This window comes from Pogonomyrmex barbatus, unplaced genomic scaffold, assembly GCF_055798465.1.
Source record: "Pogonomyrmex barbatus isolate J1 unplaced genomic scaffold, ASM5579846v1 scaffold16, whole genome shotgun sequence".
Lineage (NCBI taxonomy): Eukaryota > Metazoa > Arthropoda > Insecta > Hymenoptera > Formicidae > Pogonomyrmex > Pogonomyrmex barbatus.
The window spans coordinates 4,877,725-4,894,234 of record NW_028297112.1 but is presented as its reverse complement, the minus strand read 5'-3'; the positions used below and the strand labels follow the sequence as shown (position 1 = coordinate 4,894,234).

The following is a 16,510-nucleotide window of genomic DNA, read 5'->3' as shown; positions in this document are numbered from 1 at the left end:
ACAAAAGCGAGAGCAAGTAAATGAAGCGACAATTAATGTGGCCATTGGAAGAGTAAAGGGGAAGGATATTTGGCGATGGGCCTCGAAACGTGACGCGATGGGATTAAAGGACAACGTTTGTCGAGCCGTACTCGCTTCCTCTCGCTTTTGCGGTTTCTATCCTTTAGTTGCGCCGGCGTGCATCAAAGTCCACGCGCTGTCGCGTTCATGAATTCCAAGGGGCGTTTTCGTCGATTGTTCCACGTCGAACAAAGGCGAATCCCACCGCGATGCCTATTGTCGGGTTTTCGGGATAAATTCTGTTCTCGAGGATCGCTGACCCACCCCTTTACGTTTCGCCTCCGTTTGTCTCGTTCTCCCTCCGCGGTTTCTCGACCAGGCTGCACGTCGCTCTCGTGGACCGCGATATTCATGAGAGAAGAGCGGTGTGTTGTGAGCAACAAGTAAGTCTCGCGCCCTCTGGATATAGTAGGCGGCCACCCTCCTTTTGTTCCGCGAGTAACGAGCGTCCCGCCCCCTCTTCATTGTGCCGGAATGCTGGACGTATCTTTATACAATATCGTCGAGATGGGGGCTACTTAAAGCCGATTTAAGATGCGCGGTAATCCGCGGCGAGCGAGATCGGCCGCGTCGCGAAAAAAGTGGGACGATAATTATCAGGGACAATTAAGAACTTGCCGCGCGAGAGTTCTTTCAGCACGCGCGGCCCCGGCTGCCTCGAGAGAAGAGACTTTATGATATACCCTACAGAGAGGATGGAACAAAAACTCCAGTAAATTTCACCGGCGAGACGGTATACGGATGTATAAATGGCTCATTTCTAAAAACGGCACGGTATCGAAGTGCAATAACTTGATCGTATATCCTCTTGATCTACATATATCATTGCATTTCACGCCTCAACGAAATTGTTTCCAAATCCCAGACAGTGAAGAGAAGAGTATATTCCCATAATTATAAAACTAAACGATTTTAGCATTTATGTAGAATAATAAAAAAATTAATAATATGCAAAAACAAAAATTTGTTTTTAAATTATAGCAGAAAATTAAAAATTTACATGTTATATAACACATTTATTTACATCTAACTCTGTAAAGTTTTTTTTATATAATCTAACTTTTATATAAAACTTATATAACTTATATAAACTTATATTTTATAAAACTTTTATATAATCTGTTAGAGTATTTTACATTTTATAGATATTTGATATATGCAAAGTTAATTATAAAATAATTTCATAATAACGCAAGTATTCAGAAACTTGTCTCAGAAACGAGTATTAGTCTAGTAATCCACGTAGACAGAGTTAATGCCTTACAAAACACTCTCTTGTTCAAATACACCCTCCTTTCTCTGCCACTTCCTGAAAAAAAAAAAAAAAAAAAAAAAAAAAAGAAAAAGGAAAATTGCGCAACGTTAATTATAGGTTCCGACGCGTCTACGCTCGCGAGTATCGTGGCGTAACTCGCTGATGCGTACGCCGCGTAAATATCGCGTAAAGGTGAAAATATTACGCGATCGGGTCAGTAGGAATATAAAAATATTATGGATCGATGACGGGAAAAGTCCCGCCGTCCGTTGGCGGCGACTGCAACGACGCGCCCCGATGCAACACGCAGGCGCGTGCATTGAGAAATTTCGAAACGTCGATTGTTCGCGTGGCATGAGTGTAACAACTGAATATTATCCGCGAATATTGAGTTAATTTTTTCGGGTGCATGCCCATGTGATATTTAACTATGAATATTTATCGTGATATTTATACATCCGACTACGCTCTACTTTTGATAAAATTTATGAATTTAAAGCGGCACGTGATAACGAAAATCCTTCGATCGTTGATAATTCCAATGCCGATACTCAGTTTTAGTCGTAACGATTTAGTCCACGTATGCCTTACGCAAGATTTCGTAATACGCACGATAATTATTTATATCTTCTGATTCTTGCGATTTCTTTTTTAATTCCCCATCAATTCGCAATAAATTCGATCGTTATCTTACTTTTCAAGAGAGCACTATTTCCGTAAGATAATGGAGCACCGTTGAACATAGATAGGTATTTTTGTGTATGGAAACTATTTTTTAAAAAAGAAAAAGATCTTATCATTCCAGCTAACAAAATTACGAAGTCGAATGCAACTAGTTTAAAGATTTTCCGTATTTTAGATTGGCTAGAGAGAGACGAAATCAAGATGCGTAATCAATTCCTCAGTACGATACAGCATTTGCTAGTTGTGATCCACCTGTAAATTATCTTCAACTGCAATAGAATATCAGGTGCACACATTTGGAAAATATGATAAAGTCTGGTTACAGTATTCTATGTGATTTTTCTCGTGCGAGAGAATGTATCTGCGTGCCACAGAAAAAGCTGCCCAAAAAAAGAAGAAAAAAAAAAAGTGTATTAGGTACCAAGCGTAAATGACAGACAGTGACAGCCGTCGTTTCGAAAGCGCTATCCGTTTCATCTCGTTAGACTTGATCGTTATCATAAACCGACACATGCAACGACTAACGAGCCGCGTATCCGTCCAGGCGCCTTCGCTCGCATGGAGATTGAAATGTCAAGCGTGGAATTCGGGTTGCGCCCTCGAGGCCGGATTGATCGGTCGACGTCTCCGTCCTCCGTCGTTTATGTGTCTCATGGTTTACGCGCTCGTCGACGATTTGATCGATTTAACCGTCCTCGTCGTCGTCATTCCGATTGAGGATTGGACTCGTGAGTTATTCCGATTGGATTTCCCGCGAACAAGTTTATTTCGTTCATTTTTTTTTTTTTTTTTTTTACTATTATCGGCGATCCAGCATTTTCTCTTGTCTTCCTTTTAAAGCTTTTCAAGACGGTTGGGGTTTCACCGACCTTGCCACGAAACCCGCTCCCTTCTGGCTTTCTCGCCGCGTTACATTTACGGAGGAATCCCGAGTCACGGGGGATGAATCCCGAAAATAAAAAAAGATTTGCTGTTTTACGATTTTCAGTCTCTATCTAGTTTGTAATTTTATATATTGCCCATTTACAGGCGTGACAATCAATAAAGCACATGTGTAGCATGAATTTATACTTTGCATAAAATTTAAATTATATTTTAGTCAATTTAACTTTAACAAAAACATTCCGAGTACCGATAATTTCTGACTTGTTTATAACTAAAGGTGAGAAAAATGAAAATTTTGTTTTTCAGCAGTCTGCATCAACTAAATCACAACTAACATTGATATAATTATGAATATTGAAGCTAAATTTATTTGAATAAATTTAAAGAAAGAAATTAACTGGAAATCAAGTTAGCTCGCATTACGTCGAGCGTAAGCTAAACATTTTGGGGCATTCTATGTGTGCGTGTGCCGTCTGGCTCGCTCATTGCGCTCCCACGAGCAAATAGTACCGACGACATAACGAGGTGCGGTGACCCGCTCTCAAACTCCGTATGTCATAAATGTCGGGAAAACTGTCAGAAAGTTAACGGCGCCAAATCACCGAGAGAGACAACGCGCAATGTCGTCCAAACTCTCGTTCGCGAAACTAGATGACTCGCGGCGAGCCATCGTCGCCGGCCGTGAATATTTGCAAACTATACTGATTTTCAGCTTCCCGGGCTCTTCGAGCTAAGAGACACGGTTTCCGGAAACACGTTAATAATGATGGTACGTCAATTTGCGAGAGATAACGCCAACGAGAATCGAGTCGTCGCATTCAATATGGAAATTTGTCCTGTCCGAGATTCAAACTCAGCAAGACCTTTGTGGCAATTTTAGCTGACACGCCCATCATCGGGGAAGCCCTTTCGTGAAAACATACTAATCTTATAGCACGTATTTATGGTTGACAGGGACACTCTGTCAAGTATGTCGCCATTTGTGCTTTCATACACGCGACATCAAGGCGCTAAGATTAATGTTTCCGATTTTTCTAACTGTCCCGGGGAAGAAAGAGGCGAGAGATAGATGTTTCCTCGTGGACAGCGCCACGCTTTTCCGGCAGATGTGAGACTGTCTCGTAAAATAAAAAGCAAACTGTCGATACGATCTAAATCATAATGCGAGAAAATTCCGGACAAAATGTTCTCATCCGTTTCTCGTGACTCGGGACTTCATTATCAGGACATGTGTCCATGGTTAATAACCGGAAGTTCCAACGACGTGTGCGAAAGGAGCAGGTACCGGGCCCGGCCATGCGGTGGCCCGCAGTAACGGGGTGGCCTGACGTCGCGTTTCAATTAATTATTCACATAATTACAACCGCCGCTCGCTGAGCGCCGTATTCGCTGAACCTCGACTCGACGGAACGAGCTCCGAAGACATACATAATTTATAGAATTCTGGTTACTCTGTAGGCGTTTCCACGCCAGCCGACATACGGAAAGAGAGCCAAATCAGAAACGGAACGTAATCGTCGTGGAGGCGCGTCTGTAATACGCTAGTCATAAATCCATTTTGTACAAAAGGACGCCGGAGGATTCCATTTGTCATTTTCTTCAAATCGGCTAAACGGTTGCTAATAGAATTGCTGACATTTTATTTTCTACATTAAATATCGACGTATTGAAATTTTCGCTACGCTAGAAAAATAAATTGCGTTAAAAATCTGTCTATATCGAAATTTCAATGTAGTACTTTTATTCTTATTGTTAAAAATAAATTTGTATCCGCGTCGATATCGAGAAGGCTAGCATTTGATCTGGTGTATTTCAGTTTATTATTTGATTCCTTACAGTTTGGGACTCGGTGCTTTTACGGTCGGTCGATCTAAGAAGCTAAGTGAGAGAGATACACTTCCAAATGAAATTGATCCGTGAGACGCTGAGAAAATCAAACACATTCTCAATCTGACGTGAGTAAATAACGGGAATGATTATAAATCCATATTTGTATGTAGATCGGAGAAATAGTGTACAGTACGGACGGACGCGAATCATATTCTATGTACCCTGGCATCCCCAGGGTAGTGGCCGATGGAATCGCGACCGCATTCGTTCGAGAGCGCGTGATTCGATTAAATAACCGGATCAAGTATGTAGATTAGAGTAGTCTCTCTCTCTCTCTCTCTCTCTCTCTCTCTCTCTCTCTCTCTCTCTGACGGTCGAAAATCGCAGCGGATCAAACGCGCCCTCGTTTCCCCACCAAGCACACGAGAGAGGGATTGTTATAAATTTATACATTTATGTAAACGGAGGAAGGGGGGAGGGGAGAGAGAGAACAATTGGATTAGATCATCTGTGGATAGATCAACCAGTGAATTCCGTGAATATATTTCGTCGAGTTCGATCGAATTCTGCGGTGGCTCATGTTTCCGCTGTGGTTCGCATAATATTCGCGTATGTGGCTCCTACAGCCGCGTCGACAGCGGAATGGACAGCCGCATTGTAACTTGCCTCTATTGACTTGCGTCATTTTCCTCTGTCAAATTTGCACTGAAGTGTGTCAATGCGATCGGACGTATCCGCATTTCTCAGACTTTCTTATTCCGCGGTACGTCATATCGTGCAAATTTTCAGAGAGAAACTCCCCTCGAGAAAACCACAAGATTTTTGACAACTATCAAGTATCACCGGCAACCTGATTTCCTATGAATAGTATAAACAAACTTACAAATACACGAATAAGGAACACGATTCACGAGAATAAAAATTTCGCAAGAATATTTCTATCTTGTAGATAAGATATCTATTTGAATAAGATAAAATAGTGTTTGGATGTAGGATGTCAAATTTTTATTTAAAATGTAAATATAATAATTAATATTTATTTATCATTAATATAATTTAAATAATTTAAACATTGTTTACAGTATTTTTTTGAAGTAACAATAGAATAAATAAATCTTCGACAAGTGTAAATGAAAGCTTTTGGAAAGTTATCTCGAGGCTTGCTATAGAACGAAGTGCACGGAATTATTTCGATTCTGTGAAATATACGGGCGCGAATTTCGTGAATGAAGTAAGGCAGTACATTGCTTCATGTATTTTTCAGCAGTAGCTCGCCGATGTGCTTGTTGTTCGATGTGGGATTCGAACGAGTACTCTCACGGCCGGGAAGGTGTTCAGACGAAACGGATTTTACGAGCCGCGCACACGCCGGCGCCGACGTTCTAGCCCGCGGGTTAACGGCGACTTAAATTTGACGGGTAATGCCCCAAAAGTACCTTCGGGCGGGATACTCAAGATTCGCTTTACGCTTCCGCGGAAGCGCCTTTTCCCTTGGAGGGACCGTAACCATTCCCCGGAGCCGGCTACAAAATGGAGGCGCACAGTGGACTCATCGTTATCTCATCGTTATCTTGTTTACACGCCAACTTCTCTAACAGGGTCGGCACCGACATCTTCAAAATTCTAACGCCCACAGGACTCGTTTCGCGTGTAAGTGTGCGTATCTCAAAGTGAGATAACCCGTCCCTTGTTCACGGTTATGATGGCAAAAATCCTACTTCCTTCATCCCAATGAAGTGGTGAGAGCGACGTTAGGATTTTGAAAATAAAGTTAACGCTTATCCGGGACAACGTGGAAGAGTCTATTAAAGATATTCTCTTCTAATAAGACTTCAAAGTCTTTTACATTGTGAGAAGAGAAAAACATTTTGTTTTATAATTAAGATCCCATGTAATTTTTAATGATCTAAAAACAAGTAAACAGTTGGCGATGTTTTTCATACAACGCGGTTTTCACGGAAAAAGGAAAAACGCAACGTCGCCCGGTTGCGTTCAGAAACCGGGTCGTCCAGGAGGATTAAGAACGGCGGGGTCGGATTTGTGTGCATTTCGCGCTTAACAATGAATAACGTGACGGCAGTTTCGATTCGGTAGACGCGACAGCGAACGTGAGCTTCAAACGGGCACGCGTGAAGTCGATGCGCGAAACGCGTGGTGAAACGCGTAAATCAAGCGTCGAGTCGGTGGATTATTTTGTCGATTGTACGAAGCGCGATTGTTTTGCGGAATATGCAGAGAATGCTATCGGAACGTCAGATAGATTTTGTGCCGTTGCCTCGATAAACTGTCCCTTTTACCGACGCACCTATAAATTTTTCCAGTCGATAATGGGAGCACATAAGTTAAATGATTTAATGGCCCACGACGTATTTATCGGAGAATCGATACGGTGTAATTTCGGGCAACGATTTATGTGCTTTGGGCACTTCGAATAAGGTTGAGAAAATATTTGCGGTCTATGAACATGATGAAAATCCCATGGTCAACATTTTGCATGTGCATACTCTGCGCGGTAGAAAGCGTCTAACAAAATTTTGATTATATCATATACCGGTTGAGAATGTTGCTTTGATATTTAAATTATATTATTTATATGTATGTTATTATTAACTTGCAAACTGTCTTTATTTTATATACAATGCAATCGATATTTATTTTATACGAATATGAAGGCACATTCTCCTCGTCTTCTGAGAATACAACACATTCTAAAACGCGCATTAAATATATCTTCTTTGAAATAACACGTTATCGCATTCATATGAAATGTATAGTACAAATGATTACGAATAAATGCGACCGTATCGGAAATGACGTACACCACGTTGCACCGATGAAACAATAAGCGTCCATTACGAATTGATCTCGGTACTCGCGGAGGGACGAGCAGCAAATTGAAAATGATCACTGGAGAGACAAGCTTAACTCGTCGAGTCATCAGTATTCCCATCGATCTCTAGTGTCACTTCCCGTTAACTAGCCACTACTTACACTTTGCAGCCGCCTTTCTATCAGCGCATTTCGCGTGCATCGGAAATTCAAAGTCCCCATTTTCTCGTCCGAATTATTACGAGCGAAAAGGAAGGTCTCATCGGCGCGAGCGAATATCCCAAAAACATTCTTGAAAAATTAATTTCCAGTTTGCGCGTTGGTCACCGGAAAGTCGTCCGGTAGTCTCGAGTCATTGTACGCTCCCATGATACCCACAAAGGCAAAGTTTCCCCGAGACGAGACTTTAATTAATTGAAGCGATCCCGCACACTTTGCTCGCCGGCAGTTCTCCGGCGAGAAATTTCTCTCGCACCGACCCCGGGTTGGCTAACTTAGCTAGTTGTTAGTTGCGGTCGGAGGTGGATTCGGCCTGTCCGGCTGAACCACTTCTTCCTCTTTCCACTTACTGTCTTTCTACTTTTTCCGCCGCACTTTCAACTCAGTCTACATATTATCTCTCTCCACCGTTTGTTGCTTTCGCTTTTTACATCAGAGTTAAACGAATCGATTGACCATTTGATTTATTGATACATTATTTATTTTGTTAGTATGAGTTAATAATCTATTTAAAATTGATTTATTTTATATTAAAATGTATGACTTTTATCTTTATTTAAATACTATATACATTTATTCTATTATTATAAATTGGTAATCTACTTGTAATTTTCAAGATTTAATTTATATTTTCAAATGCATCGCCATTTTCATAATTTCTATCCTACTAGAACTGTATAATTTAAATAATTTTAAATAACTCTTTATTTATTTGTATGTTTTGAAAGAAACTATTCCGTGATTTTAATAAATATCTCTCCATTTCTCATTGTTATTTAAAAAAAAAAATTCATAATGTATAGAATATTATAAGCACCTTGCTCGTACCTAATTAACATAATAAATTTGGAAGAAATTATCACACCAGATCAAATGTAGTTCTCAATTATGCGACCTAATCTAAAATTTCATTTATAGAAAATTGCTTCGTTGTGAACCGTACTATTTGTCTAGAAATTTCATTCTGGATATGGATCACGGTCGTAATTACATTTGATTGTTAATTCGATCCAGTCAGATAATCGTCGATAGTTAGTGACGAATATCTAATTTACGCCTGGTCGAACGAATAATCCACGAACCGATCGAAAATAATCGGAGCGTGTAACATACATGAGGGTGGAAGGGAGGGAGGGAGGGAGGAAGAGGGGGGAGGAGAGGGGAGAATCTAGTTCAACCTCAAAATCGAAACGCTGTTATTTCATCCGGCGCTTTTATAATTAAACCGCCCGAATTTATTCGCTAGTATTCCTCTTTCAATCACGACAGGATTAGGTAGTGCGCAACGGTTACGTTACCGTCGACATAAAAAAAAACTGAAAAATACTGAAATTCACAGGAAACCAGTTTTTCACCCATTATCAATGATATCTCCTGATGTTCGTAACAAATCGCATTCCGTTCCGTCTGATTGCTCCGTGTCAGGCGATCGAAAACATATGACTTATGTATCGGTCGCGAATTGTGGTAGTGCGAGGCATGAGAATGGGGCACGACGAATCAACGGCCCGATCAACATCGTCCGCTTTGTTATCGCGCGAATCCGGCTGGCAGCGAGCGGCGGGCGTATTAATTTTGCGGATCGCCGAACGTGAATCGCATAAATGCGTTCACGTACGGCGGCCCGAGAATTATATATGTATTATATATAGTTAGCAGCCTATAAATACCTAAGACTAATTATTCTAATTATTCTAAAGGCTATGATGAGAGAGAGAGTGGCTGAGAATGCAAACCGGCCACGGCGTGGTCGATCGTTCCTCGAAAGAGAAGAGGCCGACTCGAGCGCGACGACGCTCTCTGCCCAACGTGACGAGTTTGCGAGTCTTTATTATTTTTCACGTGGAACGCGTGACGTGGCCGACTTGAAAACTTTTTGAGAAATGAAAATGACCGGCACTTATGCAACTCGTTACTCTAGCCTTTTAATTAAAAAAAATCTGCGTAATACTGCGTTCAAAAGTCCGGTCCGACCCGCCTCGCGACTTCACATATCATCATCGTCATTATCATTTCGTCCGCGATGAAATTGTTAAATTACATCGTGGCCGAATACGAGGCGAGAGGCGAGTCGATCCGTTTGATAAGAAAGATTTCTACGATCAGGGTCAGTAATTACGTGGATATAATATTTACAAATGAAAAATGTAGAGATATACATAGTACAAGTATATAAATGTATAATATACTCGGCTTTTACTAGGATTTAAGTAAATGCATGCACTTCAGGGAATTTTAATATATAAAAGAAATATATATATATGTATATATATATATATATAATATATATATATATATATATATATATATAAAATACTTTCGAATAAGAGAGATGCGAAGCAACACTAGGATAAAAGTTACGTACCCTTTCGATTCTTTCTTTTTTTTTTTATATACTACATTCGCAATACTGTAACGGCACGTGAAAAGAGTACGAGGTACATTGAAAATAATTTACGCCCCGTACGGAGTGTCTCCGAGGGAGCGAACTTAAAATTAATGAAAAAACTTTTGCTGCAGTGGCGCTATCGCCGCGCTATTTCTTAGCCGTCGCAGCTTTTCTGAAAAAAACATTCTTAAAAATCTTAATTCTCTCTCTTAGGAGTTCAGAGGGGAGGGGCAAATACGCTTTCCGGACAAGTGGCAGCCGTTTAAAGCCCGTCGGAGAAATTCGTGGCTGCTTCACTCGGGACGGAAATGTAGCTCGCGCATTTTAATTTTACGATAATAAAGTCGCGCATTTTTTGTCTTCACGGGTCGCGATTGCATTTTTTCGTCATCGTCATGCCGGAGGTTCGCGAGTCGACATAAAGCTGTTCACGCGGTTGTTGGTTTTCTCGACGCTTTCGCGGTGTAAACGGTAACTCTTGAAATATTGACAAGCTAGAATCGCGACCGAACTATCGGAAGTCTCGATCTTTATCGACGCGCGGCGATTGTCGTTAAAACTCAGTGAATTACAGTGGACATGAGTGTCAGAATTGAATGTAACGTGAATTCCTCGATTATTTTCACTCGCGTCTTGACAGTTTTACTCTGCGACGAACGGATTGACACGAGAACAGTTGAAACCTTGCCCTGAGTTTTGAACCTTGCCTCTTTTTAGGCTGTTGTCAACTTAAAATTATCATTTAAATCTCTCTTTCCGCGCGCGGCATGTTACTCCGGGAAACCAATTTACACACGTGTTTTTACTGAGCATATTTTATTAGCACGATGATTACGAGCGTTAGTTAGTGCTGCTTTTTGTCCAACTACTTTAATTAAGAATTCTATTATGGAAGGAACCTCCTCTCGCGCGCGCTCGAGACTGAAATGCTCCTAACAAATTTGTTTGTCGAAGCTACTGGCTTGTCAATACAAAATGAGAGTCTACGCAGATGTAACGAGGCCAGATTACCTGTTGTACATGAGGATATCCGGTTTCCAAAGCTTATTCGGCGTAATTCGAAGGTCCTTCACTCCGCCGTACTCGGACTGGTTCCACTGGAGGTTATAGTCTGTCCACTCCTGCGCAAAACACGAAAATGGAAAAATTATGTATTAAAAAGTGTGAAATAATATGTGAAATTTTTCGAGTGCTTTTTAAACATAGTATAACGTTATAATTAATTTCTCCTGGTAACTTGAATACTGTTTTACAATTCCGTGGAAATGTGTGAGCCGACTTTTAACAGAACGATTATACACATTTATTTATAAATTTCAACAAAAATATCTGGAAGATTTTTATTGTATAATTAGCATATAAAAAACAAAGGGAGACCGACCACCATTGCATAAGAGACACCTTATCTAATAACCTATATTTAAACGATAAGTACGAAAATTGTTGCAATACGTACAATAATATAAAATGGATAATCTGAGGCGCTATTAATTCAGATTTAATTACAAGTACAATTTGCTCGTTTAATAAACGCGATAAATGTTCTTCCGACCAATCCCCATTATGCGAAATAAATGTTCCCGTAATTTTCAATTTTCATCTTTCCATTCAAGTAATATAATTAAAATCAATGCATATGCATTTGATGTTCGCTTTGACGTTTTATATCACCATTGCGATCAAACTATAGTATGCAGGAAATTATTGTAACCAAATGAAAACTATTTATGATAAAATTTTAAATCAATTCAGAGAACTGCTTTGCGGTTGAAACTTGTTTAATTAAATTGTATATTGCATGTAACATTCAATATAACACAAATGTAAAAAATGAATGAATGAAGAAATATCTGTGTATAAAATTTTTACAACATGGTATAATGCTCCACAAAATTTCAATAAGATTTCAAGCGCTGATAATATTCTGCGGAGAAGATGGGAGGAAACATGGTTCGAAACTGCATCATCCATTTTCAAGTATCATAATAGAAGCCGATACATTCACGAAACCTTTGGCTACGAATAAATTTGCACGAGTTAATTAATCCTTGTTGTATAAAAGATTAATTATCTCGTAAATTCCATCCGCCGATGGAGTTTGACCAGCTAAGTTAAGCGAAAGAGGCCACCCACACATACACACACAACGCATAGAGAAAGACAGGGAAAGGGGAGGGGGTAAACGTAAATTCTGTCGCCAAATTAATCAGAATGGTCGTAAACGAACAAAACTACAATAGTTTGTTATTTCGAAGATCTCGACGGAAAGTCGTAAAGTTAAAAGCCAATTCAGCTTTGATGAGCTTGACAAAGTTTAGAAGACTCGCATCTTTATATACGATTCATATATAATCACGAATTATTCTCCGATGATGCAACGTCGCGATAATTTTACGTAATTTATAATCAGAAAATAATTGGTGCGTGCTCTTGTAAATATAATAGATCCTGTGTACAACAAATTATAAATGGACGAAAGTAATAACAATATACTTATGTGTACTGCGAATATTATACACAGAATCGAGTAATTTAAGTTAGAATTATCGTTGCTTGTGGAGTAGAGCGTAACTCTATATTTCATTTATATCGTATATAATGGCACATGATAAACCCGTGAGCGTTTTTTAATTCAACGTCGTTACTATTACTTCTATAAGAGGTAACCAAAGAGCGCGCGTGATTTATTACGAAAAATAATTATGAGAGGAATTGCATTGCGGAGGCAATTGCGGAGAAAGAGATATCCGAAAATATCTCGCAGAGATTCGATAAATTATATTTTCGCAGTAGCGCGAGTTACATTCATCTTAAGGAGATTTCTTCTGAAAATCGCCGACCCCCCCCGTCGACTCAACCCGGATATTCAACGGAGTCACGTACCTGTCGCTAAATATTCATTGCTACGGCCGCGAGTCAGAAAACTGCAATTCTCGAATGGGAAATCCGCGAATTCGGTGGTAAGGCCGCGCGCGGCATGCGCGACCTGGTTTCGCGATCGCGACGATGACAACGACGACGATGACAACGACAACGACGACGACAACGACGATGACGACGACAACGGTGTCGGCGGCACGCGGCTTGCATAGGAAACGGTGCAGCGGCAGGTTTCATAATGTATACTTCAATTTCCGGTCCGCGCGCCAAGTCCGCGGCGTTTGCTCATTAGATTACGCGGCTGAATTGCACAAACGAGAAATTCAGCACGCCCGTCCTCCGAGCAATGCAGCAGTTCTTTGCGCCGAGATTTTCAAGTTCCGTTTTCGCGCGATAGCCGCCGTCTTTTACGGCGCGTATCTCACGATTCGTGGAAGCGAGGCGTAATGAGGATTACACTCGACGGGAACGATATTTCTCGCGAAATAAAGCTTCGTCCCGTCGAACACGACCGGCTGTCGCCGGTTTGTCTTTTAAATTTACGTGCGACGTGCATTAACTTCCTGATTGCTGAACCGTTTAGATTTTTGGAGCAAGTGAAAGGGAAAGGAAATTGCAATTAGGAATTTTTTAATAATTGTCTATATATAGTCAAACAAGAGTATTGTAAAGAGTATTGTAAAATAGAATAGAAAATAGGAAATATTTAGGATTTTTATATTAAGAATAATATTATCTGCTAATGTTTTAATGTTGTTATGAAATTGAATATATTGCGTTTTCTACTTGGAAAACTACTGCAATATTAACGCATGCAATTGTATTGTTCTATTGTGAAAATCAGTTAACATAGTTACCTTCAGTAAACCTTCAATTTAATATTCCACTGACAAAGCTGATGCAAAAAATTACACTGAGTTCAACTTTTGTTTCATCATTTTTAGAGACGATGGAGACCAATCCAAGTAAAAAAAATATATAAGAAAAACTAGTTACTGGTTAATAACTAATTACTAACTAGAAACTGGTTAGTTTTTATTCTTTTGAATTTACTGAACAATTAACTATTCATAAATAACTGATCAGAAAATTTTTATTAGATAATACTAGTCAGCAACTAATCAGAAACTGTTCAGAAACTAGCCAAGTCAAACTAACCAATAAATGCTAGCCAGTTTCTGACCAACAAAACTTGAAATATTCTGACTAGCATTTTCTGGTTAATAATTAGTCAGAAACTAGCCAGATATAATTGGTTCGTATAGTTTTTGGCTAGTAAGCCTTTCTGTAGTACTTTCTGCCTAACAATTAGTCAGAAACTAACCATATTAATGGTCAGTAAATATTAACTAATTTCTATTAAATATAAAACGTAAATTTTTCTGATTGTTATTTTCTGACAATAACTGATCAAAAATAGGCCAGCAATTAATCAGCATCACGGAAAAAAGCTTCAAAGTAAATAATATCTTTTCTATAAGTGAATAAAGAAAAAGTTAAAAATTAACAGCTAAAATTAAAGTTTAAATTTTAAATTTAAAGGTTAAAAGTTTACAGTTCTTGTTATACAAAATTTAATTAATTTTTGTTATAAAAAATTGTACATACGAGGAATTATTAGTAAATATATCTTCTATGATGAAAGTTATAATAATTTTATTAAATTAATTACGGATTGATATTTAATATGATAATAATACAATATGAAAAATTAATTGAATTTACTGAATAAATAATTCATCAAATAAAGAATAAAAACAAAAAAATAAAAACTAAAAATTAAAAACTAATTAAGAAGTAATTAATTATTCAGAAACTGATTAATAATTGACTAGAAATTGATATAAAACTGACTAATAATTGGCTAAAAATTGACCAGGAAAAGGCCCGAAAAACTAGTTAATAACTGACAACTGACTCTAAACTGATAAAATTTGACGATCGACGTCGCCCAAGTTGATTAGAATCTAACCAGTCAAACTGGCCAGTCATACTGGCTAGTAACCAGAATTTTTAGCCAGTTTCTGGCTAGTTTCTGATTTATTTTTTACTTCGACAGTATACATTGAAATTAAAGTTTGTATTCATGAAGTATAACATTATGTTATGATATGATATTATTCTAATTAATTTCATAACGATAATATTGTTTTTAATTTAGTTTAATAATAGTGCACAATGATTAATATTTTCGTTCAAAAATCTTGAAATTTTTAAAAAATTATGTGCGAAAGTTGATATCAAATTATATTATTACTGAGAACTAAAGTAACAAAGGTTCAATCTCGATGAAACGCATTCCCTCTGTTGTGCCAATAAAATAGCAGTGTCAAAAAATATAAACAACAAGAATAAACAAAAAGAGAAAATTTAAAAAAGTTGAGTAGAACCATGATTGTAAACATCAAACAACTATTTAAAAAATATTCCCATTCAGAGTTTCAGTGATATAGTTGTAATCAATTATGGATGTAATATATATTCATAAAGTATACAGAATTATATATTCATAAAGTATAGACAAAGTTATGTAATATTATAATTATATAAGTGGCACCATTTTATTACGTTTTTATGCATATTTTCTTGCACATATTTTAATATTTTTTTATTAATAATTTTTTTTATATTATTTTTATTAATTATTTTTTTTATATTTACAATTTATTATAGGTTTTTTTATTTTTCATTATAGATATATGAGTAAGGTTTCCCATTTTAAATAATGCATTTTAATATCTCTTGAACAATGCATTTTAAAGAAAAATGTTTCATATAAAAGTAGGAGGGTTTCAAGGAGGTTATATGATTTCAATATTGATTTATTTGCAGATGACGGTACTGTCGTCATTTTTTTAAATGGAATTATATATTTTTTATTTTTTATTATGTAATATGATTCTTTTAGTTATTTTGAATAAAAAAGTATTAAGATATAAATATCAAAAAATCAATAATTTATGAGATATTTTATATTTCATTCTGGCATATTCGGACATTCTATATATACACATGATACATCTCATGATAAGAATATATGTATTTACCATAAACATTTGCGGAATGCAAAATAAAAAAGATTCGTCTTTGTCCCACCTCTCTAAGTCTATTTTTGACGAAGTTATAGCCATTTAAAAATCCACAGATGTGCCCTATGCAAAAAAACCGTAGAAAAACACCCCTCGTAGTTTTTGCTTATATGTTCACACTTTTTTGCTCCCCTAAAAAAGTATGAAACACGTGTAGTACAAGGCCCTTTGAAATACGCCGACATGCCGCCGCCGTGAAAACGTATGTGTCGCCATCTGTCGGATAGATCGTCGATCGATATTGCGGTCGATATTGTCGTCTTCTCAGTATAATAACAGAATTATATAATTTTTGTTTCTTTTGTTTTAAAAAAATAAATAGTGCGTGCGTAGCGCGCGTTTGTAGTGTCTAGTGGATAATAAAATAAATGTTTTGTTATAATTTATTAA

The 16,510-nt window shown here is 37.9% G+C and overlaps 1 protein-coding gene across 6 annotated transcripts in view; it reads right to left on the bottom strand.

Moving 5' to 3' along the window:
- nAChRalpha6 (nicotinic acetylcholine receptor alpha6) overlaps positions 1 to 16,510 on the bottom strand; it is a 223,437-nt gene that overhangs the window by 112,255 nt on the left and 94,672 nt on the right. For all 6 annotated transcript variants that reach the window (XM_089074103.1, XM_089074101.1, XM_089074098.1 and 3 more), the window contains exon 5: positions 11,163 to 11,272. In XM_089074103.1, coding sequence (XP_088930229.1) covers positions 11,163 to 11,272 — 110 coding nt within the window. The remainder of the gene's footprint in view (positions 1 to 11,162; positions 11,273 to 16,510) is intronic.